The 27785-nt window shown below is 42.9% G+C and overlaps 1 protein-coding gene across 1 annotated transcript in view; it reads right to left on the bottom strand.

Annotated features, from left to right (window-relative positions):
* Positions 1 to 18404: 18404 nt before the first annotated feature.
* plppr4b (phospholipid phosphatase related 4b) overlaps positions 18405 to 27785 on the bottom strand; it is a 58966-nt gene continuing 49585 nt past the window's right edge. Inside the window, exon 7 of the mRNA XM_085286156.1 lies at positions 18405 to 27063. Coding sequence (XP_085142282.1) covers positions 25372 to 27063 — 1692 coding nt within the window. The 3' untranslated portion in view covers positions 18405 to 25371. The remainder of the gene's footprint in view (positions 27064 to 27785) is intronic.

Here is a 27785-nt window from a genome sequence, read left to right as displayed (position 1 = left end):
CACCACTTCTTAAACTGATTGACACCTTTGGCCACTTATCAGGGTTCACCATAAATTGGAAGAAGTTTCCTGTCTAGTTTGCCCTTTAAGGTCTCCCATGATTATATTTCATACCTGGGTATTAACATCCCTAGGAACTCAAAACTCCTCTTCAGGCTTAATTATTCGGTGCTAACTGATGAGCTCAAGTGTATGATAGATAAATGGAAACTTCTCCCACTTTCAGTGATTGGCGGTATCAATATAATTAAAATGATTGTGCACCCTAAATTCACGTACCTATTCCAGAACGTTCCCGTTTTTCTCAGGTATTTCTTTTTCAAAGGGCTGGATGCCATTATCATGCCTTTTATTTGGGCCTACAAGCCCCCCAACATCTCGAAGTCTCACTTGCAAAAGCCCACGGACGAGGGAGGTCTGGGCCTTCCAGTTTATAAACATTATTACTGGGCCTGTAACGCCAGAGCCTGGGTCTTCTGGAATCAGTCTATAGCTGATGATGCTGTGGAAGGCGGGCCCAGCCCTAAATGGCTCGAAATGGAGCCTAGCACCGCTATCGAGCACACTGGAGCATCCTTGCCAACCATCTTATTTTCAAAACCGGTTATTAAAAGTATACCATTATGTGATAACTTTATTCTTTGAAACTCTATAAAAATATTGAATCAAATCAAGAGAATCCTGAACCTCCCGAAAATGGCAACTTTTGTCCTGATCTGCCACAATCCTAGTTTTAAGCCTAGTACAATGGATTCTGCTTTCAAACAATGGCCTGTTAAAGGGTTAACTGCTATAAAGGATCTTTATATTGACAATCATTTTGCCTCTTTTGCTCAACTTCAGACCAAGTACAACCTCCCTACAAGTCATTTTTTTCGATACTTACAAATTAGGAATTATGTCAAGCAAGCATTCTCTAATTTAGGTAACATCCCCGTACAGCATGTCTTTCACAATTTAATGAACAAACCTCCCACCTCAAAGCACTTGATCTCTCGGCTTGTTAATCTTTTTTCTTCAGCAGCCCCCTTTCGCCACATTAAAGAGGCTTGGACAAGGGACACTTGTTTGGTTATCTCTGACCATGCATGGGCAAAAGTGTTAAGCCGGATAAAACTATGCTCTGTTAACGCCCGGCTTCAGTTAATTCAATTTAAGGTAGTCCATAGGCTGCACTATTCCAAAACCAAATTGAACATTGGACATTTCCCTCAAATGTGATAAATGCAAACTTGTGGACGGTACTCTTGGCCACCTTTTTTGGTCCTGCTCTACACTTACAGCCTCATGGACTAGTATTTTTAGTTTCTATAGCATTGTTTACAATCGGCAACTGTATCCTGACTGTCTTATGGTAATCCTGGGCTGCTCCAGCAACTCCTTGGCAGTTCCCTTTGCTGTGCAACAGGCCTTAATGTTTGGTATGGTTATTGCCAAATGTCTAATTCTAAAGGAGTGGAAATCGGCCTCCCCTCCCTGCTTCAAGAGGTGGCGCGAGGAGATGGTCTCCTTTTTATACCTGGAAGAAATTTGGTTTTCTACATCTGATTCCATGGAGAAGTTCAGGAAGATATGAGGTCCCTTTATAGATCACATAAAGAAGGGCAGTCCACGCCCTGGGTCCTGACTACGTTGTTTTAATTATTATCATTCTGAGCTGCTGCCCATAACTGTTATGAATCGGCTCCTCCTAGTGATCTCTGGATTCAATCTTCAATGTGGATTGAACTTACTGGATTATTGTGTGACATGTATACCATTTGCTTTTTTCTTTTCCGCTGTTCTTAATAAGTGCTGGCCGCGTATCCTGTTGTTGGGTCTGTTGCCCTTTTTTTTCTTTTTTTGTCCTGTTTTTGGTTTTGATTTTCTTTTTGTTGTCTTTATTGTCTGGGTTCCTCTGTCCCGCTGTTTGTGACTGTGTTAATTTTTTTGTTTTTGGAAACTTAAAAAAATAAAAAAAATAAAAAATTATTCGTAGATGACCGTTAGATTAGTTTGACGCTGCCGACACTTTCATGTGACCCAATTAGGAAACTTTGGGTTAACTCAGAGAGCTGAGGATATCGTGGATATGCTGACCTCGCTCCGTGGTGTACAGTGCTGCTTACCCTCATGATTAATATTCACAATAAAAATATTAGCCAAACATCATGAAGTCTGTATGTGTTTCAAATACAGGCCCTTTACCATTTCACAGTGTCGAACAAACCTGGTACAGTTAAACCCAACAGTATGTGACGGAAACACCAACGTTATCTATCTTAATAAAGTTTATGAGTTTATACACAGGTCACGAAGATTATTGAACAAAAACCCAAAGATCAGATGTTAATCGGATTAATTTTCTCTCTCTCCTCCTTAAACATGTTTTTAATGTTAGTAATAATTCAGAATTGGCGACTGAAACACGTATGACACATACGAACATCAGGAAATAAAACCCCGATAAATATAACCTCAGGAAATGAAGTCAGTGACAGCGGAGGTTGTGGCTGTTCAGTACTGCGCTTTGTCAGTGGTAATAACAGGTCGAGCAGTTGCGAGGCGAACGGGTCTATCCTACGCTTTGCCGTGAGACTGGGCTGGACAGACGTCTCCGAACTCATCGAAGCACTTTTGCAAAGAGGCTCCATCTTTACAAACTGACCGGATAGCTGAAGATTAAACCGTTACATTCTTGGTTAAAAAAATATTAAAATTGTATTTGGTGACACACAAACAGGGTTTTTCCAAGTACAGTTCTGTTAGTTTCCACATGCCGGTTGTTAACGCCTTCTAAAAACAATGGCCACCAGGCCAAAGCAACGGTTATGACTCGATCAGCGTTAACCCCGCCCCGAGTTTGATGAGTGAGGCTGACAGATAAAATTATTTCATGTTGAGAGCTGAAGGAGTCAAGTCTGCCAAAATGAATGAGATAAATACACCATTAAATCATTAAAATGAGTCAATAATCAATTAATTAATTAAATGTGTCATAAATATTTAATACATTTATTATTTCTCAATTTAATTAACTATTTCCATATTATTATTTCTTTTTCTTTCTGTTAAACTAATCCTAAAGTAATAATGGTATTTCTATATATGATATTTATATAGAGATCCTCCAGCTTCAAACTATATTACCCTTCCAGGACCTAAAGCACCCCTCCAACAGCCAAACCCATCTCTTCTCTGATTGGATTGTTACATTTGTGATTGACATGACATTGACAAATCAGCTGAAAGGAAGAAAAATCGGGTCAAAATTTGTACTTGTAAGTTGAAATCCCCACACAGGCAGGAAACCTGAGCGCAGAGTTTTACACGAAGTTTTTTGCTCTGTACCTGTAAGCAGACCTTAACAAAAAAAATTGTAACTCATGTAAATATTTTTTGCAAACACACAAATTCTCATCTGTAGATGCACAAACATAAAACTTTAACATATTTTGGTTTACAAGGTTACACAACACGCATTTGATTTACAAGTATAAATTATCTATGATCACAATTTGAGCCCATAGAAGTGGTTCAGCTCCTCCACAAGCGCCACGTTACCCTCAGTAAGGGTTTCTAGTTGGTTAAGTGCTGAACGTCCTGCCATACTGGTCTTGAGTTGTTATTGCTGAAGTAGTCTTCCTCTTGTACGCTGCCTTGGCCTCTCTGATAACTGTTCTCAGCTCAGATCTGGCTGCACTGTACTGCATAACATCACTGGATCTGAAAGTGGGGTCACGCTGCTTCAGCAGGACCTGGACCTCTAGTCATCAAGGGTTTCTGGTTGGAATACACCCGGAGACGTTTGTCTAAGGTCTCCCCCGTGTTGCACATTTAATATGCTGTTTAAATCTGGGGAATACTGACCTTAAATCAGTGTGGTTGAAGTCCCCAGCTATGATGTGCACTGCGTCAGGATGGAGTTCTGCTGACTGCTTATTGTCTTGTGGAGCTCCTCCACGGCTGAGTTAGCATTAGCATCGGGTGGTACATACACGGCTGTTACCATGACAACAGTAAACTTGCGAGGTATGTAGAAGGGTCTGCACTTCACAGTCAAATATCTTTGTGTTTTTGCACCAGCTGTCATTGGTGTAGATGCATAAACCCCTCCTTTGTTCTTACCGGGGTGGCCGTTCCTGTCGTGACAGAGGACCGGAATTGATGGCTGCAGCCAAGTCTCTGTGAGTAGTACAACGCTGCTGTCCCGTACACACTTGTTGACTGCAATCTGTAACCTCAGTTCATCGGTTTTGTTGGTTATGAACCTGACGTTGGAGAGGAAGATATTCGGGAGCGGTGGCTAAATCGTTGTTTCTTTATCCGTGCGGGCGGCCCCGCCCTAAAGCCATGCTTTTGCCTCCTTTGTTTACGTTTCCTCTTTGGCTTGCCGCTGGGAAGGAGTTCTTATTATGTCCTCCGGAAGTGGTGATAGTCCGACGTAATATTCCTTGCACAGCGCAAGCCCAAACTCAGAAGGTCCTGACAACTGTAAGTGGAAAAGGTAAGTGTCCTCCAAAAAAGAAGTCAGCATTGACCATCGACCATTATTAATGATAATGTCGTGCTTTCAGCCCTGTGTTTTTATTCATTGACTCTGTTTCCTAACTGTGGCTTCCATTCTCTACTACTTTGCAAACACAAGATACAAAAACCAACCCCCCCCCCCCCCCCCCCCCAAAAAAAAAAACATATAAACTAGGATATCGTGGTTTTTGTGGACCCTGATGTAAACTGATGTTATTACACAGCTGTACTCTCACTACCTCTAAATTCATTCGTTTTGGGAGAATTTGGCAAGCACTCAAATGTCTACAGGAAACTTATAATGACATCTTGGTGTTCATATAACTTAGACCTTTTATTTAGGTCTGGCAGAGAGCGCTTGGAGCATGAAGCCATAGAAAAGCAATGGTGGACAAGAAAGGGGGGGCCGTTATGCATGATGGGCCGTCTCAAAAATTAAATGTTTTGCTTAAAACCATTTGGATATTTGTCTCCGACCCTGTTACCACCCCCTCTGCTAGGCGACAGGTGGGGGAGAAACATACACAAGCCCTCTAACGAAATCAGAGTAAATAAGGGGTTTTATTGCAAACGTTAAACTGAAAACCGACGGGGCTGTTCAACAGACCACCGGGCAAACAATTAATACACAAATACACAAAGAGAAGAACAGGCAAGAATAAAAGCTAAGGGTTAACTAAGGAGAACCAGCAAACACAAGACTCTAATATAACTAAGGTCAGTTGTATATTAGGGGTTACAAACACAGTTCAAATGGTAGGCAGACGAGGAGGACACTGCATGCTCACGTCAGAACAGTAGTTCCCCGTAGTGTGAGGGATCTTCAGCCTTTTATACCCACCAGGCAGCCAATCGTCCGCGTGGTCTGGCACACTTTAATCTGCATAAAAGAAGGCCGGCACAGGTCTCCCAGTAACCAATCACCCACGACTCACTTGGATTTGCATGAACAAAAAAAGGCAGTCTCACTCCCTCCAAGGCCCAGGGCTGTAACAGACCCCACAGATGTTACATTGCCACAAAAGCCTGTCTGGTGGTATGCATAACTTAATTTCATCTTGAAGCGACATGCATGTATGGCTGTAATGGGTACGTTATCATTCAAAAATCAGGTATAGGAAGCAAATGGGATAAATAGGGCTGTCCTGGTACCAACAACATTTCAACTGCTGAACAGAAGTCACGCAGCCGAGGCTCTTTGTTATCTTTTCCTCCTAGTCTCAGCAGACCTAATGTAGAAAACAACATATTCTATCTTTAAATTATTACACAGGCATTTTATCCTTTTGAGTGAAGCAGCTTTTGCATATCCTGTGTGTACTTTTAAATTATTGATTTTACATTTTTTAATTATTCACCATTTACTTGACAGTTTGGTTTGAAACCCTTCTGCAGTATGTTAGATTTTATACAAATGAACTCTTCAAAAGCTTTAGTGCACAAAATGCATCCTTTTTTATCCAGTGAAATAGTAAATGGACTGGTACATTCAAAGTGCTTCTTACTGCAAAATCAGGTTCACCAAATTGCTTATTTATGCTTTCTGGTCTGACTGGTTTTATTCTGCTTTTCTTTCTCTCTTCTTCTACCCTTCTCTATTAATGATTTCTCAGGTGGAACCAGGAAGTATATCGAGAAGAAGTCTGCCAGACTGTATCTGTGAACATGGTGACAACCAGGCCACTTTGGGCTTAGGTCTGTTTAGAACATTTTGCTTACCTGTAATCTCTGTGGCCATGGCCATCTGACAATGCTGTGATTGCAGCCATTCCCCAACTCTCTGTGAATGGTACTCATGGCCATTGATCAGTGGTTGTTGATCAGTGGTTGTTGATCAATGGTCATGAGACAACATCTTCAACCTTTCCCTCTCTCTGTCTGTAGTCCCAGCCTGCTTCAAAATGGCCACCATCGTCCCTGTACCCAAATCCTCCACCATCTCCTCATTGAACGACTGGCGACCTGTAGCCCTGACCCCCATCATGAGCAAATGCTTCGAGAAGCTGGTCAGGGACTTCATCCGCTCTGCACTACCCGACTCACTGGCCCTCTACAGTTTGCATACCGCCACAACAGGTCCACTGATGATGCCATAGCCCTGACACTACACACTGCCCTGTCACACCTGGAGAAGAGAGACACGTATGTGAGGATGCTGTTTGTAGATTACAGCTCAGCATTCAATACCATCGTTCCCTCGAAGCTGGACAGGAAACTGCAGGATCTAGGACTGAGCAGCTCCCTCTGCAGCTGGATCCTTAGCTTCCTGTCTGACAGACGCCAGGTGGTCAGACTGGGCAGCATCACCTCATCCCCCATCACACTGAACACTGGTGCTCCACAGGGGTGTGTACTGAGCCCTCTCCTGTACTCACTCTACACCTACGACTGCACAGCCACTAACAGCTCCAACATCATTGTGAAGTTTGCGGACGACACTACAGTGGTGGGTCTTATCACCAATGGTGATGAGACGGCTTACAGGGAGGAGGTCAGCGCCCTGACCCACTGGTGTCAAGACAACCATCTCACCCTCAACGTCGCAAAGACAAAGGAGTTGATAGTGGACTTCCGGAGGTGCAGAGAAGTACACACCCCCATCACCATCAACGGCGCTAGTGGAGAGAGTGAGCAGCTTCCGGTTCCTTGGAGTACATCTGGCTGAGGATCTTACGTGGTCAGTACACACAAACAAAACAGTGAAGAAGGCGCAGCAGCGCCTCTTCTTTCTCAGGAGACTGAAAAGATTCGGCATGAGCCCCCGCATCCTCAGGACCTTCTATCACTGTGCCATTGAGAGCATCCTCACTGGATGCATCACCACCTGGTATGGCAACAGCACCGCCTACAACTGCAAAGCTCTCCAGCGAGTAGTGCGGTGCTCTGAACGGATAATTGGAGGTGAGCTTCCCTCCCTCCAAGACATCTACAGGAAGCGCTGCCTGAGGAAAGCGGGGAGGATCATCAAGGACTCCAGTCACCCCAGCCATAAACTGTTCAGACTGCTTCCATCAGGAAGGAGGTTCTGCAGCATCCGGTCCCGTACCAGCAGACTGAGAGACAGCTTCTTCCACCAGGCCATCAGACTGCTGAACACGTCATAGACACCTCAGCTTCACTGCTGGAACTTCAACATTATGCACTCCACACTGTATATAAATGCCACTGTTTTGCACATATTCAACTCTGTATATTTTATATATTTTATTTATTATTTTTTACTATTTAATTTGTAAAAATGTGTATACACACACACACACACACACACACGCAGAAAAACACATTTAGTATACACATCCAGAAATGCATATAGTGTATGCATATATATATATTGTACATATATTTATTAGTTTCAGATTTAGCCATTCTTGTATTTTGCTTGTTTTACATTATTGTATTCTGCACAACTCTGTTGCTTGTGAAGCTCGCACACAAGAATTTCACTCACATGTGCTGTACCAATGTACCTGCACATGTGATGTGACAATAAAAGTGATTTGATTTGGTTTGAATTTGCATAATTATGATGAAGGAACTGACCTCCCAGCCCATTGTTCCTTCAGTGGGCTGGTTTCAGACATTATGTAAATGTACTGTTTATAAGATTGGGGAAACCTGCAGTCAGCTGAGACTGAAGTCACCTGGATGAGTGACGAAACGTTTCTCCCACAAAACGCTACGTCCAGATGAACAGAATCAACTTTTGGAGATTTACTTTCCTGGATGATTGAGAATGCATCAAGATGTGGCCATTGTAGTTGTTTACGTGGAAGACTTGCATGAAACTTGTCTGTTTAGAAGGTTTGTCACCTGTGCCATGTGGATTCTGGAGCTCAGCTACCCTCTGGCAGCACTGATGCAGCAAAACCACTCGCTTACCTTTTTATCCACCTATCCATCCGTCCGTCTTTATAAAACACTTTAAAACAACCACAGGTGATACGAAGTGCTGTATACTGGAACTAAATACAAATATATAAGACCTAAATAAAAAAACAAATTTTATAAAAAAAAAAGGTCAAATAATTAAAAGAAAAAGTAAAAAAAGTCTAAGCCAAAGAATAAAACTGGGTTTTAAGATGTGTATTAAAAGTGGACAGCAAAGATGCCTCTATAACGTGCAATGGCAAGTTATTCCATAATTTAGGAGCAATTATCTCCTCTGACCATTCTCCTAGATCTCGGCACTTCCAGGAGCAGCTGGCCAGCTAACCTGAGAGGGTGTGTAGGGCTGAAGAACCTCAGGAATTAAGGCGATGTGATGATTCGGCTGTTCAGCAGGCAGGAAAAGGGACTTGCAGGAATATGACTTTAAATAAATAATAATTAAATATAAATAAATATACCCAGCCTCGGATAAAGCGGATGAAGATGGATGGATGGATGGATAAATATATTCACTTAAATATGATCATAAAACTCTTGGTCCCTTTCATTTTACACTGTTAGGGTAGAGTCAGTGCTTCGTTATCCAATCCGTTCCAGTCGTTCACAGTGATCGGCCACATTACTGAAAATCCACGTTTTCAGTGCTACTTTATGCTCTACTGCATCTACACCGGGGGACGCGCTAGCGTACATGCTGCACACAGAAAGACAAGAAAGTAAGCCTTCATCACTCCTGGTAGTAACAGTTAGTTAGCTCCAGCTAACAGCAGCAAGTCCCATGTAATTAATGAACCAAGTGCTTTATTTTGATAAACCTAGCTAGCACACTAAGTTAAATTGTTAGCATAATGTTGATTTGTGTCACTTGTTTTAGCTTTGAAAAATGGAGCTGAGCTCATTCAGGTATGGTTGTCATCAGTGGACATTATAATAATACACTAATAATAATAACTCGTCCATCCCTATGAACCTGTAGGAGTCAGGACAGAAGAGCACAGAGAGTTAGAGGGGAGAGAGTTAAGTAAGATAGTAATTTAGTCATTTTTTTCAGGGCTTTAAACTTAGAAGTACCTGACTCCGTGGTATAATTCTCAAACACGCACCCTAAAGCAGATGACTCGTAAGCTGGAGAGGAAATGGTGTGTCACAAATTTAGAGGATCATCATTTAGCCTGGAGAAATAGTTTGCTGCTTTATAAGAAAGCCCTCCGCAAAGCCAGAACATCTTACTATTCATCACTGATTGAAGAAAATAAGAGCAACCCCAGGTTTCTCTTCAGCTCTGTAGCCAGGCTGACAAACAGTCAGAGCTCTGTTGAGCCAACCATCCCTTTAACCTTAACTAGTAATGACTTCATGAACTTCTTCACAAATAAAATTTTTATCATTAGAGAAAAAATTACCAATAATCATCCCACAGATGTAATATTATCTACAGCTACTCTTAGTACCATTGATGTTAAGTTAGACTCTTTTTCTCCAATTGATCTTTCTGAGTTAACTTCAATAATTACTTCCTCCAAACCATCAACGTGTCTTTTAGACCCCATTCCTACAAAACTGCTCAAAGAAGTCCTGTCATTAATTAATTCTTCAATCTTAAATATGATCGAATATGAATAAATATGAGTAACGTGTTACTTGTAATGCGTTACTGTAATCTGATTACTTTTTCAAGTAACGAGTAAAGTAAGGCTCCTCCTTGAATCGCTACCTTATCGTGGTGGAGGGGTTTGTGTGTCCCAGGGATCCTAGGGGCTATGTTGTCTGGGGGCTTTTGCCCCCTGGTAGGGTCTCCCATGGCAAATTGGTCTTGGGTGAGGGACCAGACAAAGAGCGATTCAGAAGACCCTTATGAAAAGGATATCGAGGGAACAGTTTACCCTGCTCGGGATAGGGTTACCGGGGCTGGAAGGTGCTACACCTGGAGACTCTGTTGTCCTGCTGGGAGACTTCAATGCTCATGTGGGTAACGACAGTGAGACCTGGAGGGGCGTGATTGGGAGGAACGGCCTCCCTGACCTGAACCCGAGCGGTGCTTTGTTATTGGACTTCTGTGCTAATCACAGTTTGGCCATAACGAACACCCTGTTCGAATATAAGAGTGTCCATAAGTGCACGTGGCACCAGGACGCTCTAGGCCGTAGGTCGATGATCGATTTTGTAATCGTATCACCAGACCTGCGACCATATGTTCTGGACACTCGGGTAAAGAGAGGGGCTGAGCTGTCAACTGATCACCACCTGGTGGTGAGTTGGATCAGGTGGCGGGGAGGACGCTGGACAGACCTGGTGCACCTAAACGCGTAATGAGGGTGTGCTGGGAACGTCTAGCAGAGGCCCCAGTCCGCGAGATCTTCAACGCACACCTCCGGCAGAGCTTCAACAGCATTCCGAGGGAGACTGGGGACATTGAGTCCGAATGGACCACGTTCAGCGTCTCCATTGCCGAAGCTGCTGCATTGAGCTGCGGCCGCAAGGTGGTTGGTGCCTGCCGTGGTGGTAATCCCCGAACCAAATGGTGGACACCAGAGGTGAAGGGAGCCACCAGGCTGAAGAAGGAGTCTTATCGGGGTTGGTTAGCCTGTAGGACTCCGGAGGCAGCCGACAGGTATCGACAGGCCAAGCGGAATGCGGCTCGGGCAGTGGCTGAAGCAAAAACTCGGGTGTGGGAGGAGTTCGGAGAGGCCATGGAAAAAGACTTTCGGACTGCCTCGAAGAGATTCTGGCAAACCGTCAGGCGTCTCAGGAGGGGAAAGCGGTGCTCTACCTGCACTGTGTTTAGTGCTGGCGGAGCGCTGCTGACGTCGACTGAGAAAATTGTCGGGCGGTGGAAGGAATACTTCGAGGACCTCCTTTATCCCACTGACACGTCTTCCGAGGAGGAAGCAGAGTCTGGGGATGAGGGGAATGACCCGCCAATTTTCGGGGGTGAGGTCACTGAGGCAGTTAAACAACTCCTTGATGGCAGAGCCCCTGGTGTTGATGAGGTCCGCTCCGAGTTCCTGAAGGCTCTGGACGTTGTAGGGCTGTCCTGGTTGGCTGCAATGTTGCGTGGAGATCAGGGGCAGTACCTGTGGACTGGCAGACCGGGGTGGTGGTCCCCATCTTTAAGAAGGGGGACCGGAGGGTGTGTTCCAACTACAGGGGGATCACACTCCTCAGCCTCCCGGGGAAAGTCTATGCCAGGGTGCTGGAAAGGAGAGTTCGTCCGCTAGTCGAACCTCGGATACAGGAGGAACAATGCGGTTTTCGTCCTGGTCGCGGAACACTGGACCAGCTCTTTATCCTCTTGAGGATACTTGAGGGTGCATGGGAGTTTGCCCAACCAGTCTACATGTGTTTTGTGGACTTGGAGAAGGCATTCGACCGTGTCCCTCGGGGTGTCCTGTGGGAGGTGTTGTGGGAGTATGGGGTGTCTGGCCCATTGCTACGGGCCATTCGATCCCTATACAACCGTTGCAAGAGCTTGGTTCGCATTGCCTGCAATAAGTCGGACTCGTTCCCGGTGGGTGATGGGCTCCGCCAGGGCTGCCCTTTGTCGCCGGTTCTGTTCATAATTTTTATGGACAGGATTTCTAGGCGCAGCCAAGTGGCGGAGGGCTTTCGCTTTGGTGGCCTCAGAATCTCATCTCTGATTTTTGCGGATGATGTGGTTCTGTTGGCTTCATCGGGTGAGGGCCTCCAGCTCACACTGGAACGGTTCGCAGCTGAGTGTGAAGCAGCGGGAATGAGGATCAGCACCTCCAAATCTGAGGCCATGGTTCTCAGCCGGAAAAGGGTGGAGTGCCCACTCCGGGTCGGGGATGAGTTCCAGCCCCAAGTGGAGGAGTTCAAGTATCTTGGGGTCTTGTTCACGAGTGATGGGAGAAGGGAGCCGGAGATCGACAGACGGATTGGGGCTGCAGCTGCAGTAATGCGGACGCTGCACCGGTCCGTGGTGGTGAAAAGGGAGCTGAGTGTAAAAGCGAAGCTCTCAATTTACTGGTCAATCTACGTCCCTACCCTCACCTATGGCCACGAGCTGTGGGTAGTGACCGAAAGAACGAGATCGCGGATACAAGCGGCAGAAATGAGCTTCCTCCGAAGGGTGGCTGGCCTCTCCCTTAGAGATAGGGTGAGAAGTTCGGCCATCCGAGAGGGGCTCAGAGTAGAGCAGCTGCTGCTCCACATCGAAAGGAGCCAGCTGAGGTGGTTCGGGCATCTGACAAGGATGCTTCCTGGGCGCCTCCTGGGCGAGGTGTTCCAGGCATGTCCCACCGGGAGGAGGCCCCAGGGCAGACCCAGGACACGCTAGAGAGATTATATCTCTCGGCTGGCCTGGGAACGCCTTGGTATTCCCCCGGATAAGTTGGAGGAGGTGGTTGGGGAGAGGGAGGTCTGGGCCTCTTTGCTTAGGCTGCTGCCCCTGCGACCCGGCCTCGGATAAAGCGGATGAAGATGGATGGATGGAGTAAAGTAAGGGATTACTATTGCAAAAACGGTAATTAGATTACCGTTACTTTCCCGTAGGAACGCAGTTACTGCGTTACTAAAACTGTGATTTTTTGTGAGAATGTCTCATGACAGTGACGTAAGCGAGTGTGACGTTCGTGACAACAGCTGTGTGCAGATCAACAGTGGATCATATATCGAGTGCAGGAGAGAGTATCAGCGTGCAGCGTTTAAAGCGTGGAAGTACTGACCTTACTTTGAGTTTGATTCCATAAAAAGTGACAAAAACATTAGTGTCCATCGTGCGTGGGAAGAAAACTTCTTTTTACAGCAAAAAACCCCCTAAACTTCCAAGCAAGCACCGAGTAGCTACGACGTAATGGGAAATTCACAGAGAAACTCGCGGATTCTTCCACTGACCACTGCGGCACACCTGCACCAGGGTAAACCTCCGCGTACCCCCAGTCCTGCTTTACAGGTGAAAATAGAGCAACAGGACCACTGAGTCTTTGATTTTATTTATTTTCTGCTGTGTTTTACTTGCATCTATTTGAAAGACTGAGTGTAAACACAAAAAATATTTTTATTTTATGTGCTGGAATGTGCAGAAAGGTTCAAGGTTCTTTATTTGTCACATGCAAAATAGGTTTAAATGTTAAACAAATTTCTTCAAGTCAGAGAATGTTGCATAGAATTTCATTTTTGCTTGAGGCATAAAGTTAAAAGATTAAAACTGATAAAACAAGTTTAAAAAAAAGAAACTTTTCCATTTGATTACATTTTGTATGATGGATTATGTAGAAAAAGTAGAATTGGGCTAAAAGATCTATCGCTTTATCACCTATTCAGATTGTAAATCATGTTTTTAAAAAGTAACTAAGTAACTAAGTAATTAACCCCAATTTGTCCTAAAAAAATGGTCACACTATTGGTCCTAAGGCCACAAAACGGCCCCGCCCTAAAAAGTGCAATAAAAATATTATATATTCATTTTTTTCCACTTTAAATTGGTCAGTCTTTTAAAACTACTTCTCCCTGAAATATTCATATAAAGTTTTAATTATATTTTCGTTGTTTAAACCCTTTAAATCCCAGTTTAATTACATGAGCGCGCTGTTTTTTTAGCCCTAAAAAACAAAAAAAAATTAATATTTTCAAAAAGAACATTTGAAGTAATATTTGATTGTTATTATAATTAGGCCTTTAGATGGTCCAAAGATTGGCACCAACATTCATTTTGACCTGCCATTATTTTTTTTGCAGGAGCACATTAAAAAAAATGCATCCTAAGGACAATTCCCCAAAAAGTGCTATAAAAACTTTATATATTCATATTTTCTTTCACTTTAAATTGGTCAGTCTTTTAAAACTACTTCTCCCTGAAATATTCATATAAAGTTTTAATTATATTTTCGTTGTTTTAACCCTTTAAATCCCAGTTGTATTACACGAGTGCCCTGTTTTTTTAGCCCCAAAAAACAAAAAAACCCTAAATATTTTCCAAAAAAAACCATTTGAAGTAATATTTGATTGTTATTATAATTAGGCCTTTAGATGGTCCAAAGATTGGCACCAACATTCATTTTGACCTGCCATTATTTTTTTTGCAGGAGCACATTAAAAAAATGCATCCTAAGGACAATTCCCCAAAAAGTGCTATAAAAACTTTATATATTCATATTTTCTTTCACTTTAAATTGGTCAGTCTTTTAAAACTACTTCTCCCTGAAATATTCATACAAAGTTTTAATTATATTTTCGTTGTTTTAACCCTTTAAATCTCAGTTGTATTACACAAGTGCCCTGTTTTTTTTAGCCCCAAAAGCACACAGCACACACGTCAGATACCACGTGACAACAAATATATAATTTTCTGTTGATTAAAAAAAAAAAGAACCCTCTAAAAGCCCTAAGGGCAGAAAATGGTCCCGCCCGAGCAGCGGGCCAAGCTGCTGCTGCACGCCGGGAATGAGTCTCCCTCTCCTGCGGGTCTGTCTCGAGCAGCCCGCTGGAAAGGTGTATTTTCGAGCAGGCGTCAAATGTGAAACAAGGGCGCCACCTGGTGGACAAATAAAAAAATTACAACTCTAAGGCCCCTAGTCCAAAACGAAACTGAAAGTGGAAACATGATGATTACATTAGCGGTAATTATTTTGCAGTGAAAAATAGCGTTTATAATGGGTTTCAATGGGGCACACATCGACCACTTGGCACAATAGTGTAAGTTTATCTGTAGCTTAGCCACTGAACCTAATTTAAGGAAGTCAGACTGAAATTTTAAAATTAAATGTAACCGAACTTTTTTTTGGAAAATCTGGCTATATTCCATTCAAGACAGTGCAAATGGCTTGGATACGAAGAACACAAAAGCCACAAAAAGGTCCCAAGACAATCTACGGGTTTTAATTACTTTTGAAAATAAGTAATCAGTAAAGTAACTGGATTACCTTTTGGGGGAAGTAATCAGTAATTAGTTACTGATTACTTTTTTCAAGTAACTTGACCAACACTGGTTGTGGGTGGCTGTAGCTCAGGTGGCAGAGCAGGTCAGCCACTATTCAGAAGGTCGGTGGTTTGATCCCAGGCTGCACCCTGGCTGCATGCCAAATATCCTTGGGCAAGATACTAACCCCATGTTTGCCTACTGGTGGTGGTCAGAGGGCCCGGTGGCGCCTGTGTCCGGCAGCCTCGCCTCTGTCACTGCGCCCCAGGGCAGCTGTGGCTATAATGTAGCTGCCATCGCCAGTGTGTGAATGTGTGTGTGAATGTGTGTGTGAATGGGTGAATGACTGAATGTAGTGTAAAGCGTCCTATATACAAATGCAGGCCATTTACAAATGCAGGCCATCAAACAGCTAACTGATCATCTGCAGAGGAATGGCTTATTTGAAGAGTTTCAGTCAGGTTTCAGAGCTCAGCACAGCACAGAAACAGCTTTAGTGAAGGTTACAAATGATCTTTTTATGGCCTCTGATAGTGGACTCATCTCTGTGCTTGTCCTGCTAGACCTTAGTGCAGCATTCGATACTGTTGACCATAATATCCTATTAGAGCGATTAGAACATGCTGTAGGTATTACAGGTACTGCACTGCAGTGGTTTGTATCATATCTATCTAATAGACTCCAGTTTGTGCATGTAAATGGAGAGTCCTCTTCACACACTGAGGTTAATTATGGAGTTCCACAGGGTTCAGTGCTAGGACCAATTCTGTTTACATTATACATTATACAGGCAGTATCATTAGAAGACATAGCATACATTTTCACTGCTATGCAGATGACACCCAGCTCTGTCTGTCCATGAAGCCAGATAACACACACCAATGAGTTAAACTGCCGGAATGTCTTAAAGACATAAAGACCTGGATGGCCGCTAACTTTCTGCTTCTTAATTCAGATAAAACTGAGGTTATTGTACTCGGCCCTGAAAAGCTTAGAAATATGGTATCTAACCAGATTCTTACTCTGGATGGCATTACCTTGGCCTCCAGTAACGCTGTGAGGAACCTTGGAGTCATTTTTGACCAGGACATGTCCTTCAACGCACATATTAAACAAATATGTAAGACTGCGTTCTTCCATTTGCACAACATCTCTAAAATGAGAAATATCCTGTCTCAGAGTGACGCTGAAAAGCTAGTTCATGCATTTATTACTTCCAGGCTGGACGACTGTAATTCATTATTATCAGGATGTCCAAAAAACTCCCTGAAAAGCCTTCAGCTGATCCAAAATGCTGCAGCAAGAGTCCTGACAGGGACTAGAAAGAGAGAGCAGATTTCTCCTGTTTTGGCTTCCTGTTAAATCCAGAATTCAAAATCCTGCTCCTCACATACAAGGTCTTAAATAATCAGGTCCCATCTTATCTTAATGACCTTGTAGTACCATATCACCCTATTAGAGCGCTCCGCTCTCGCTCTGCAGGCCTACTTGTTGTTCCTAGAGTATTTAAAAGTAGAATGGGAGGCAGAGCCTTCAGTTTTCAGGCCCCTCTTCTGTGGAACCAGCTTCCAGTTTGGATTCAGAAGACAGACACTATCTCTACTTTCAAGATTAGGCTTCAAACTTTGCTTTTTGCTAAAGCATATAGTTAGGTCAAAAACTGACCGTGTGCAACTTTCAAATACTTGCTGGGCATGTCAGTTGTGATCAATTAGTGCAGTTCTTGAGACACTGACTGCCATTTTGGAGTGCCTGCTACCTGCCATAGGATCCCCCATAGCTGTTGGTCTCAGAGCAAAGCTCTACAAGTTCTCAGCAGTCTTTGCACTACTGAGGTTTCACACTTCTGTCTGTAACCGAAGGACTCCACAAGTTCCTGTAGAAAGAGACTTTAGACCTGGCAGAAGCTTTTATCTGCAAACAAGCTGTGTGTGACACACTTAAGGACAAACACTCAGGTGCATTTGCCACAGAGCTGTATGTGAAAACCAAGGCCCTGTGCAACACCCACAGTATCCCTGAACCAGGTGCCAAGACGAGGCAAAAACAGAAGAAAAGGGAGGATTTTGTGCTGGAGGCAACTGTGGGTTCATGCACTGAATGGACAACTCAGTCACATCGGAAAGAGTGTTACTTTTCCCTTGTGTGGATCAGATGGTTTGCAAGCTTCATCAAAGATTTTCCAGTGTAGATGCAGGGCTACTAAAAGGCAACTCTTCTGTTTTCTTTTCATTAAAATTTAAAACATTTAAGGCCAAATAAACTCTAATGTCATCTAACATGCCAAGAGTGGGCATCCTTCTGCCTCAGGGGCAAATAACTTTGGCAGTCATCAGTGTAACGATGACATGAGATTGATGCCTTCTAAGGATGGAACCCAGAGGCAATAAATACTGCAAAAAAAGCAGTGGCCCTAAAATTAAGCCCTGTGGGCCTAAACCAATTAAGTGCAGTGCCACCAATGCCCACTAAATCACTTATCGAAATATTAAAATATTGTGGTCCAGTGTGTCAACGGCAGCAGTTAGGTCAAGCAACACCAGAACAACATGGTTACCAGAATCACATGTTGTTATGGATCTTTAATAATGCAGACTCTGTGCTATGAAGTGTTTTAAAACCTGATTGAAAAACCTCCAGGATGCTGTCATCATCTAGAAAATATTTCAGTTAACAAAATACAATTTTCTCTAAAATGCAGGAAAGAAAAGCAGTTTGGAAATAGCCCTATAATTAGCCAATAGAGTGTGATCGAGGCCAGGTTTCTTAAGCAATGGCTGCACTACTGCATGTTTGAAATTTGCAGGAACCACACAGCTAATAATGGCAAGAACAGAGTGCTCTGTACTAGGACAGGATCACGGTGGGGGGAGCTGGTGAACCACATCCTCTAAAAGGGAGAAAGTCACAAACTCAAACTGAGTAAAAACAGCAGAGTCAGGAGCCATGGTGATGACAATCTTTTCAAGATTACCTAGCGGTAGTCTTTTGTGTTTGAAATTTGAAATGACACCTTTTTCCATCTGCGTTCTGCTCAGCGACGTTCCCTCTTGGTAGAGCATACTGAGTCTACCCCGTCTTTAATACTCGAATCAATGCTGATCTGAAATCACAACAGGAAATATACTGGTTGGTTTCATTAACAAACATTTATTCAAATAGTTGAGACAGTGCACAGTTTGTCTTCTACCCTGATCATCGTCCTCTGGACACACAGAATCCAGTGGTTGATTTTGTGTGTGAGATGCTAGATCCAATGATTTATGCAATCAACACTTTGTAGTATTTGACTGTAGCACAATATCACAACAAGTGAACTATTATAACTCAGCTGACTGTAAATGCATTTTTCTGTGTAGAATTCATACAGCTGATCACATCAGAAAACATTTATTCACCCAGGGACAACACAAGAGTCTACACACGGAGAGAGTATTCATTCACAGTTCTACCCACTGGATTTACATTTCTACCCGTGTGCTACATTTACTTTACTTTGGATTTGACCTTTGGGACAGCTAAATCAGGAAATAAAGTAACTAAATTTTGTGTAAATATTCATGTCATTTTTCTTTATGGCCAACTTTTATTTTAATTTATTTAAGAGAGTGAGGATAGGATTGCTTTGACCTAAGCTTTACTCTAAAGAATATAATGTGTAATTCTCACCATCGCATCTTTTATATAAAATTTTGTAAACGTGGCAATGTTCAGGTGACATCACACAGGCTGGTTTAATAAATGTCATAGGGGGGGGGCAATTCTGATGTTTTCCTTTGAAGGTGTTAAGAGGCTAATGTAAAATTCATTGGTGCACATTCATTGCACAGCTCTGAAAGTGAGAAATGAAATCATTGTGGAAGTGCCACAAAATGTTGTTCTTCTTAAGGCTAATCCTGGCTGACTCAGAATTTAAAGTCCCCACAGACTCCCACATTAAAATGACTAAGTGACCCACTCACTTCTGGTGCACTCCAAGGTCCAGCACATATATTATGAACAGAAGGTGTATTCTCTTTTCTTGGTACCATTTTCCCTAAATGTAATCTTTACTTTCACTGTTTTCTCAATGACACCCACTTATATGTCTCCTGCAGGCCTCATTCCTCCCCCCACCTTCTCTAATTTTCTTAAGCTCAAAGAGGATAAAACTGAAATCCTTCTCATCTGCACCAAATCCAACCTACTGAAGGCAAATCATTTCACTCTCACTACTGACAGCTCCGCGATTTCCTGTTCACCTCAGGTAACGAGCCATGGTGTCATCCTAGATAGCTCACTATCCAATAAATCTCACAACAACGATCTCACCCATTCTGCCTACTTCCATCTACACCACATTAACCGATTACTTTCTTCTCTTTCCACCCAGTCTACGTCCATTCTTGTCCAAAGTCTCGCTACCTCCCGCATTGACTATTGTAATTTTCTCTTACATGGTTTCCCCCAAAAATCCCTCCATAAGCTGCAACTGGTTCAACTGCTTGCTTTATTACCAGAACCCCCTCCTACCAGCACATCAACCCCTTCCTTCAGGAACTTCACGGTAGTATTCAAACTTCTGCTCACCTTCAAGGCCCGTCATAACCTCGCTCCTCCTTTCTGACCTGTTAAGCACTACCTCTTCGCTCACTTTGATCTTCCTCTTTCCAAATTCCTGTGCCTTCTTTCCACCTCAGCACGATGGGAAGCAGAGCATTCAGCTGCTCTGCTCCCAGGCTGTGGAACTCTCTACCCCCTGATATAAGAAGCATTGGTTCTCTCCCCCAGTTTCAACTCAAACCTGCATATTCACTGTGAACTTATTGTTTATTTTATCTTCTTTTTTATTGTTCTTCATTTTGTCATTGTTCTACTATGTGTTTTACCTCTTTTTTAAGCATCCTTGGGTGTCTTGAAAGGTGCTTTTAAATAAAATGTATTATTATCTATCCATCCATCCATCCATTCGCTTCCGCTTATCCTTTTCAGGGTCGCGGGGGGCGCTGGAGCCTATCCCAGCTGTCATAGGGCGAAAGGCGGGGTACACCCTGGACAGGTCGCCAGTCTGTTGCAGGGCCAACACACAGGGACAAACAACCATTCGCACTGACATTGACACCTAGTGGCAATTTAGATTATCCAGTTAACCCATCCCCACAAGCTGCATGTCTTTGGACGGTAGGAGGAAGCCGGAGTACCCGGAGAGAACCCACGCAAACACGGGGAGAACATGCAAACTCCACACAGAAAGACCTGATGGTGGAATTGAACTCAGGACCTTCTTGCTGTGCGGCAACAGTGCTACCCACCGTGCTGCCTGTATTATTATTATTATTATTATTATTATTATTATTATTATTACAGTCCATTTTTCCAAACTCGCAAAATACTCCTTGAGCAGGAGGAAGTCACAGGTTTTTCAGACCGTGGTTCAATTTTGGGAACTTAATCTTTTCTGTTGTACATGGTTCGGTTTAGGAAAGGTTTGTGTTCTTAAGTGTTGTACTTTACCGTAAATATGGAAAAAGATTTAAATGTCATTTTTATGTGGTGCCAATGGGTTCTGAAGATGTGTTCATGTGTTCATATGGGGTGGCTGTAGCTCAGGTGGTAAAGCAAGTCACCGTTAGGAGGGTTAGGTGGTTAAGTGGTTAGGTGGTTCAATCCTAGTCTGCTCCAGTCTGCATGCCAAATATTCAAGATACTAACCCCAGGTTGCTTTCCGATGCATCCATCAGAGTGTGAATGTTAGTTAGACAGCACTAAAAACATAGAAAAGTGCTTGTATGAATGGGCGTGATTGGGTGAATGAATGAGTTGTACAAAGCATTTTGAGTGCTCAGAGTAGAAAAGCGCTCTATAAAACCAGCCCATTTACCATATGTGATGTGCCTGAATGGCAATGGCTGGTGAGAACCAGTGAGGTTGAGGGTTTTGTCTTTTTGCAGGATTTGGTGCTAAGAAACAACAGGAAAAATATTTGCAAAAAGTGGCACTGCAGTTGTGCTTTTCACTGAAACCTTTCACCCTCATCACAGACTTGTAACCTGTCCAGAACGTACCATGGTTGTACAATGGTAACATTCAAACAGTGATAGCAAAGATAGAAATGCCCCTCCATGAACAGCAACCTTACCATGCTATAGGGATTTATTTGTCACAGTGATCCCAGTGTTGCTGGGATTTTTTTTTCTGTGGCAAGGGAACAAAATCCCAGGTCCTGGGTGAGGGGCCAGACTAAGAGTGATTCAGCTGACTGCTGTGACAGGAAAAAAAAAACAAGGCCAAGACCAACAAAGGCCCCAGTCCGGTAGATCTTCAACTCCACAGACCAGAACAGTATTCGAAGGGAAGCTGGAACACCAAGATTATGCAGACCATGTTCTGCATCTCATTTGCTGATTTGCAAGATAATTGGTGCCTGTCATGGTGATAATCCCTGAAGCAGATGGTAGAATGTCCACCAAAGTGGAAACTTCTAAGCAGATCTCTGTTTGTTTTTAATCAACAGTCACAATAACCGTGATAATGGGAGAGATTTCAGAATCACCATAAAATACAATTATTGAGAGAATGTGCATACACTGGCTTCTACACAGTATAGAGTATTAAAGAAAAGTACCTGGATTAGTTTTGATAGAAATAAATTGCTCAATGGCACAAAATAAATTTGCAGCGAACATGATGCTGCTCTTGCATTCGTGGAAAGATTGGTCCACACATTTTACACGCTTAGTCATGTAAAATCACATTTTTTATTTTCATCGTGATAATTATGCTGAGGTATTACAATTTTCTTTGAAATTTGTTACACATAGCACCTGTAAATGAGGGTTGGTTATATATATATATATATATATATATATATATATATAGGGCTGTTGGGCAATGCTACAAGTGAATCCTGACATCCTGAATGACATCCTGCTGTGGGGGCTCTATAAATTTGACATTTTATTCAATTTTCTTTGTAGTTTTGTTGTGTGTGTGTGTGTGTATACTGTTGTATATCTAATGTGACTAACTTGAAACGTTCCATGCTTTCATAGTAAATATTCCAGTTGTTGGTCACCAATATTTACAAAAAACCCAAAAATCACTAGTCTGGTACCAGGAAAAAAAAAAAACATCTTCAAAAGTGATTGTCATTTAGCAAAACACAGATTGTCACCCATTTTATTCATCTATATCTGCTCTTATGTGGATCGAGCATTCATAACATAAAGTACATACAACTTTTACTTTGTGTGTTTCTTTGTTTCTCCAATATAATCCGGTCTTTTAAGTCTGACGTCATTAACCGTGCCTGGGCTCAAACTCTGCTTCAGGCCCCAACGTCAAACAAACACTGCAGCATCACTGAGAGTTAAAAACTGTTTAAATTCTTTCATCTGTAATAAAATGATCAGTGTTGCTGCTCTACCAGGTGTAACAATTAAGTTTAACATCCAGGCATCCATGAAAACAGAATTTATTAAATTTAACAGAGTTTGAAGTTAGCAGGAAGTTAGCTCGCTAACTTCCACCTAAACATAATATAGCATGTTCTGACTGAGAGATTTCTGAAACAATTCAAACCTGCAGCTCTGTTATCACTTCCAACATAAATGAAGACAGAAAACTAAACAGCAGTGACGTTTGTAGGGTTACTGAACAATGTTTCCTCTAATGTTTCATGTGTCTGAGCGAACACACAAACTCCCAGAGCGTCCCTTGGACCACTGTGAGCAACAGCAGACGTGTGCACTGTGGTCACGCCAGCATCGAATCCATCCAAGGTTTATTAAAATAATCAAAGCACAGCATTTACATTTATGTTAGACTTTTGTTTTTGTTGTCTTTGCTCACAGGCTTTCGAGCGTTTTCCTTATAAAACGCTGTTTTTAACCTTTTTTCCCGCAGTAAATATAAACAACGACAGTATTCAGGAAGAAACTCTGGTTTTACGCGGCCGATCAACACAATTTAAAAACTGGTATAAAGTCCACACTTTGTCTGTCAGTTGTTCCGTCTGTCCTGCTCACATCTCCAATGGTTGTACACGTTGTCATTAACATGGCTTCACTCCACATCAGCTGCTTTGCTAAAACACCGGCACATAAGGACGCTGTCATAGCCTGTCAACCACGTTGATTAGCTGTGTATATACGAATGTGAATCGCATCATTGGCTGGACTACGGGATAAGGTGGCATCGTTCTAATCCCATACGGGAGCAGCCAGTCACTGACTCACACTGCAAAACAGAATTGTTAAAGTATTAATTTTAATTTCAATTCAGGTTAGATTTTTTTTGTGTGCAACGCAGATTTTCTGTGCGCAGAGACATGCCAGCAGTGCGCAATTGCGCATGTGCGCAGCTTAGAGGAAACATTGTTATTGAAGTTGGGCTAGCTGGTATATAATGATGTGCTACATGATCACTAGCGACACAGCTACGTTAGCATAGCATAAACACAGTGAAGCTGGAGGATGAACGCTAACTTTTTTCCACTCGATAAAAGTTAACGTGAGTGTTCCTGATGGTTAGGAACAAATGTAATCACATGGCAGGATGCTGTAAACGGACCAAACTTCAGCCAGGAGAACAACTGAGATAATCCATCCACAATACGAGGTTAGTCATTAATATACTGCTGCATGGGCTGGGCTGTAGTTACATCGTAAGGTTTTAAAAACTGAGCTTTAAAAGGATTAGCAGTAATAAAAATTGAGAGAGGCCAACAGTGATCACTGACTGTTTTTAAGGGCTTGTTGAGATTAAATAGAACAAGATAGAAAGCATTAAAACATGTTAAAAACACAAGAGCCTTAATAAATTCAGAGTAGTTTGGGCCCAGAAGCAGGATTCATCACGTCATCACCTAAAGACCAGATTTGTAAGGTGTCTCTATCAGTTAACGAGACTGTAATTAAAATTACTTTTAGATGTGTTAAATGCAAAATAACCTCAGAAGTTATAATTCAAATTTTAACAAAGGGTACGTGACATTAAAATTATGGTGCAACACATGCTTTTACACTGCTATAGATCTGTGCCTGAAAATGCATAGGTTTTTTTCCCCTTGTTTTGCTAGGACATTATGGAGAAAGTGGACAGGAAAGCAAGTCGAGAGAAGGGACACGACATGCAGGGACCTGGAGCAGATTCAAACCCAGGCCTGTGCTGTAGCCTTTTAACATGTGGGCCACCTGCTGAAATGGGTGAGCAATTTAGGGACTGTAGACATGGTTTTTATATCCAAACTCTAGGTGCTGAATATTCTGTTACTTTATTGTGAACAAAAAGTTAAAGTGTTTCACTAAAAGCTACAAAGACAATTTAAATCAACCTGCCACGTAGGGAAGGAGACTTGAGGTTAATTGCACTGCCTTTTTAAAAATTTACTAATTACCTCTCAGTATAAAGAAGAAGATTTCACCACTTTGCTGCCTTGTTGTGCTTAGATCTGGGACCCACGTGGAGGTCCAAATATAGGTAGAGGATATAAAGACAAAATTGGGGTTAACAATATACGTTGTACAGTAAACACTTATTTCAGTGCAAGTCACAGCATATTTGACGTCATAGCTACAGAAGGAATGCTAAGCACACTTATGGTTTAAACAGTGTTTTGTTGAATATGTGGAATTTGTACAGAAAAGAGACAGAATATAAAAGTTCTCTCTTTCACATGTCATTCTTTAACGCTTTATGAAATATTACATTTTGCATCTATTGGGATTTTACATTATGTCATGTAGTACGTGAACTGTTTTGGGGGGTGTAGCACCATACACAGTATTTACAGTTCAGAGAACGAAACATTGGTTTTACGGCTATGATACAAGTATTTTTAGTAGTCTGCTACACTTTCATTGTTTCTGCGCTACTTTTTTGTGGATGTTTTTATCCAAAACACTATAAAAAAGGTTCCACTGGCAGAGCATCTACATTACAATAGGGAGTGATCACAAAAGTACACAGTGATTTCTACAACACTTAAAAGGTTGTGCTTTAGTGTAAACACTTACAAAAATCATGCTGACTAAAACCCTTTCTTTTATTTTATTATCATATTTGGGGATTCCTTAAAAATATTGTTGCATCTCATCAGTGCTGAGTTTTTTATTATTTTAGTCCTTGTAAACAGGAGTAATAGATGTTCCCTTGTAGAAAATATTCCGAGCATTATCTGGGCTGTTGGCTCTCTCTGGAATCAGGATGATGTTATTGACTTTTCTTTGTAGTGTGGACTCTCGACTTGAGGTGACTGAAGGGGTTTCTGAAGCACTCTCTCCACCTTCGCCACCACCTCCTCCAGACCCAGAAGTGCTTCCATCACCTGGAGTTACCCTTATAGTAGAGAGGCCCTGTGGTTGAACCCTCTGCTCTGACTGCCCAGTTTTCTGCGTGTGAACTGTAATTATGGGTGGGGTGCTAATGGTGGCGGTGGTAGTAACAATGTGATTGGCACGCTTTCTGTCAATAGATCCTTCACGTATTGAGTCAGAGCTTTCTGAGTCTCTGTTCAGATCATTGAGCTCAAAAGACTGCCTCAAACACCCACTTGATGCTCCCCCTACACCAATCGTCTCTGTACCTCCACCAGCTCCAGTGCCGTGATCCAGGGATCGCCACCTCCATGTTCCGCTTCCATCTGTAGATGGAGCTTGGATCACTGGTCTGCTGTTTTCGGGGTGTGCCTCTACTCTGACAATTGCACCAGTGCTCCCTGAAATACTGCCTGATGTGCTGCCCAATGAGCTGGGCCCTGTGGTGTTGGTGGGGTCTTGATCAGTAAGTGCCCTGTAGTGAGCAGTGCCTTGGAAACTCCCTGTGTTGTTGCACGCCATGCTGCTTTCATCTAAGCTTTTGGAATGGGTCTGTAGAAGTCCTTGCTGTTTAGACATAGCAATCACTTGCATGATTCGAGGTTGGAGATTCTGCCCATTTTCATTAGTCCTGCAGGTTGCAGTCTTCTCTGCAGCTCTTTGCCAGGTAGCCTGGATAGTGCTGTTTGTTGTTGACATCCCCTCTTTTCCTCCTCTGCCTCCCACTGTCCTGTCAGAGATGGCATAACTTTCATGACCTTCCTCTGGTATGTGGACCAGTTGAGAAGACCCAGGTCGAGGCTGCATGTTTATCCTAGCTCCTCCAGTGATACCACTACAGTTAGTGGGTAAAGTGGTACTAGCACCTGTGGCCAGTTTGGCCATATATGCATGGGCATCAAAACCACCATTCAGACCCATTGCAGATGGCTCAGAGCTTGATCGGAGCTCCATGCTGCCATGATGGTGTGGATGCTGGGAGGGTGGCCCTGATGACGAGTCTACAGACGAGGAGAATGAATCTGGGACCTGAAGAGAACACTTATGAGTGTTGTTCTTACTTTTCCATTGAGACAAAAGCTGCTTTGAGCGGCTAGAGTCCATGGAGGCATGGTGGAGGGTGGCAGCATGGCGCCTAGCTGCCTCTTCATATGCTGCCATAGCCTGTGGGGTGTGGACCCGAGGGAGAGTGTGACTAAAGGTCATCATGGCATCTTTGCTGTGGGGGCTGTGTGGGGATATCACTTCCACATCTGCACTAGAGCGCTTCAGGCTTCCATCGGGCCTCTGCTGCTGAAGACCTCGGTGAAGCAGACCCTCAGAATGGGAGATGGGGATGGTAGGCTCCCCAGATATGCTAGCTTTCATTTGCAGGTGGTTGAGGACAGCTTCCTGGCTAATATGTGGCAAGGAGCAAGGTGGGCAGTGCACAAGTGCAGGAGGACTGCTGCTGGTCTCCTCACTAGACTGAAAATTTCCAACTGCATACAATCCCTGGCAACAGAGAAACAGAGAAACACTTCTAGGTTCTTTTACTTAAAACCTAATATGATATTAATATGATTTCATGCTTGATACCTGGATTCTGATTTTGGATAGGCTAGTGTAAATTAGGGCTGCCATTATTAGTCGACTAGTCACGATTACGTCGACTATCAAAATCGTCGACGACTGATTTAATAGTCGACGCGTCGTTTGAAGCTTTGTAAGATCACAAAAGACGCAGGAATAAGTAGCAGGATTTAAGAGTGTAATAACGGACTGAAACAGAAGATGGAAGCACTGCATGTACAAGGATGCCAGCTGCCGTTAAACCCCGAAAAAGAAGAAGCTGTGTCCCAGAATTCATAGCGCGGCCCAGCTTAGTTTCCAACAATGGCGGCAGCTACTTAGTTTTAATATTACTCTTATTATTCTTTCTGGGTCACAAAATAAACGTTTAACATATTTTCAGGCGAGAATGTAGCTGTGTAAACCTCAAATATCTGCTCAGTTTATCAAGACACCACATATTTTCAAAAGCGCTCCGACGTTTTCGGAGACGTCTGTTACCCACTAGCTCGATAGCGAGCCGGGGGCGAGGCTAGCTAGAGCCGTGAGAACACCAGACTCCCGGCAAATCGTTTTCAAACCCACCGCCGTCTTTCGCTACTCAGGTTAAATATATATGAGTCACTTAGATAACTTAAAAATGTTATTGTTTGGCTTCTTTCAGT

The sequence above is a fragment of the Mchenga conophoros genome, linkage group LG9, assembly GCF_057382185.1.
Source record: "Mchenga conophoros isolate Kocher_MC1m ecotype Shallow Benthic linkage group LG9, M_conophoros_male_GT1.1, whole genome shotgun sequence".
NCBI classification, from domain to species: Eukaryota; Metazoa; Chordata; class Actinopteri; order Cichliformes; family Cichlidae; genus Mchenga; species Mchenga conophoros.
The sequence above is the reverse complement of the archived record's forward strand: the minus strand, read 5'-3'. Positions and strand labels throughout refer to the sequence as shown.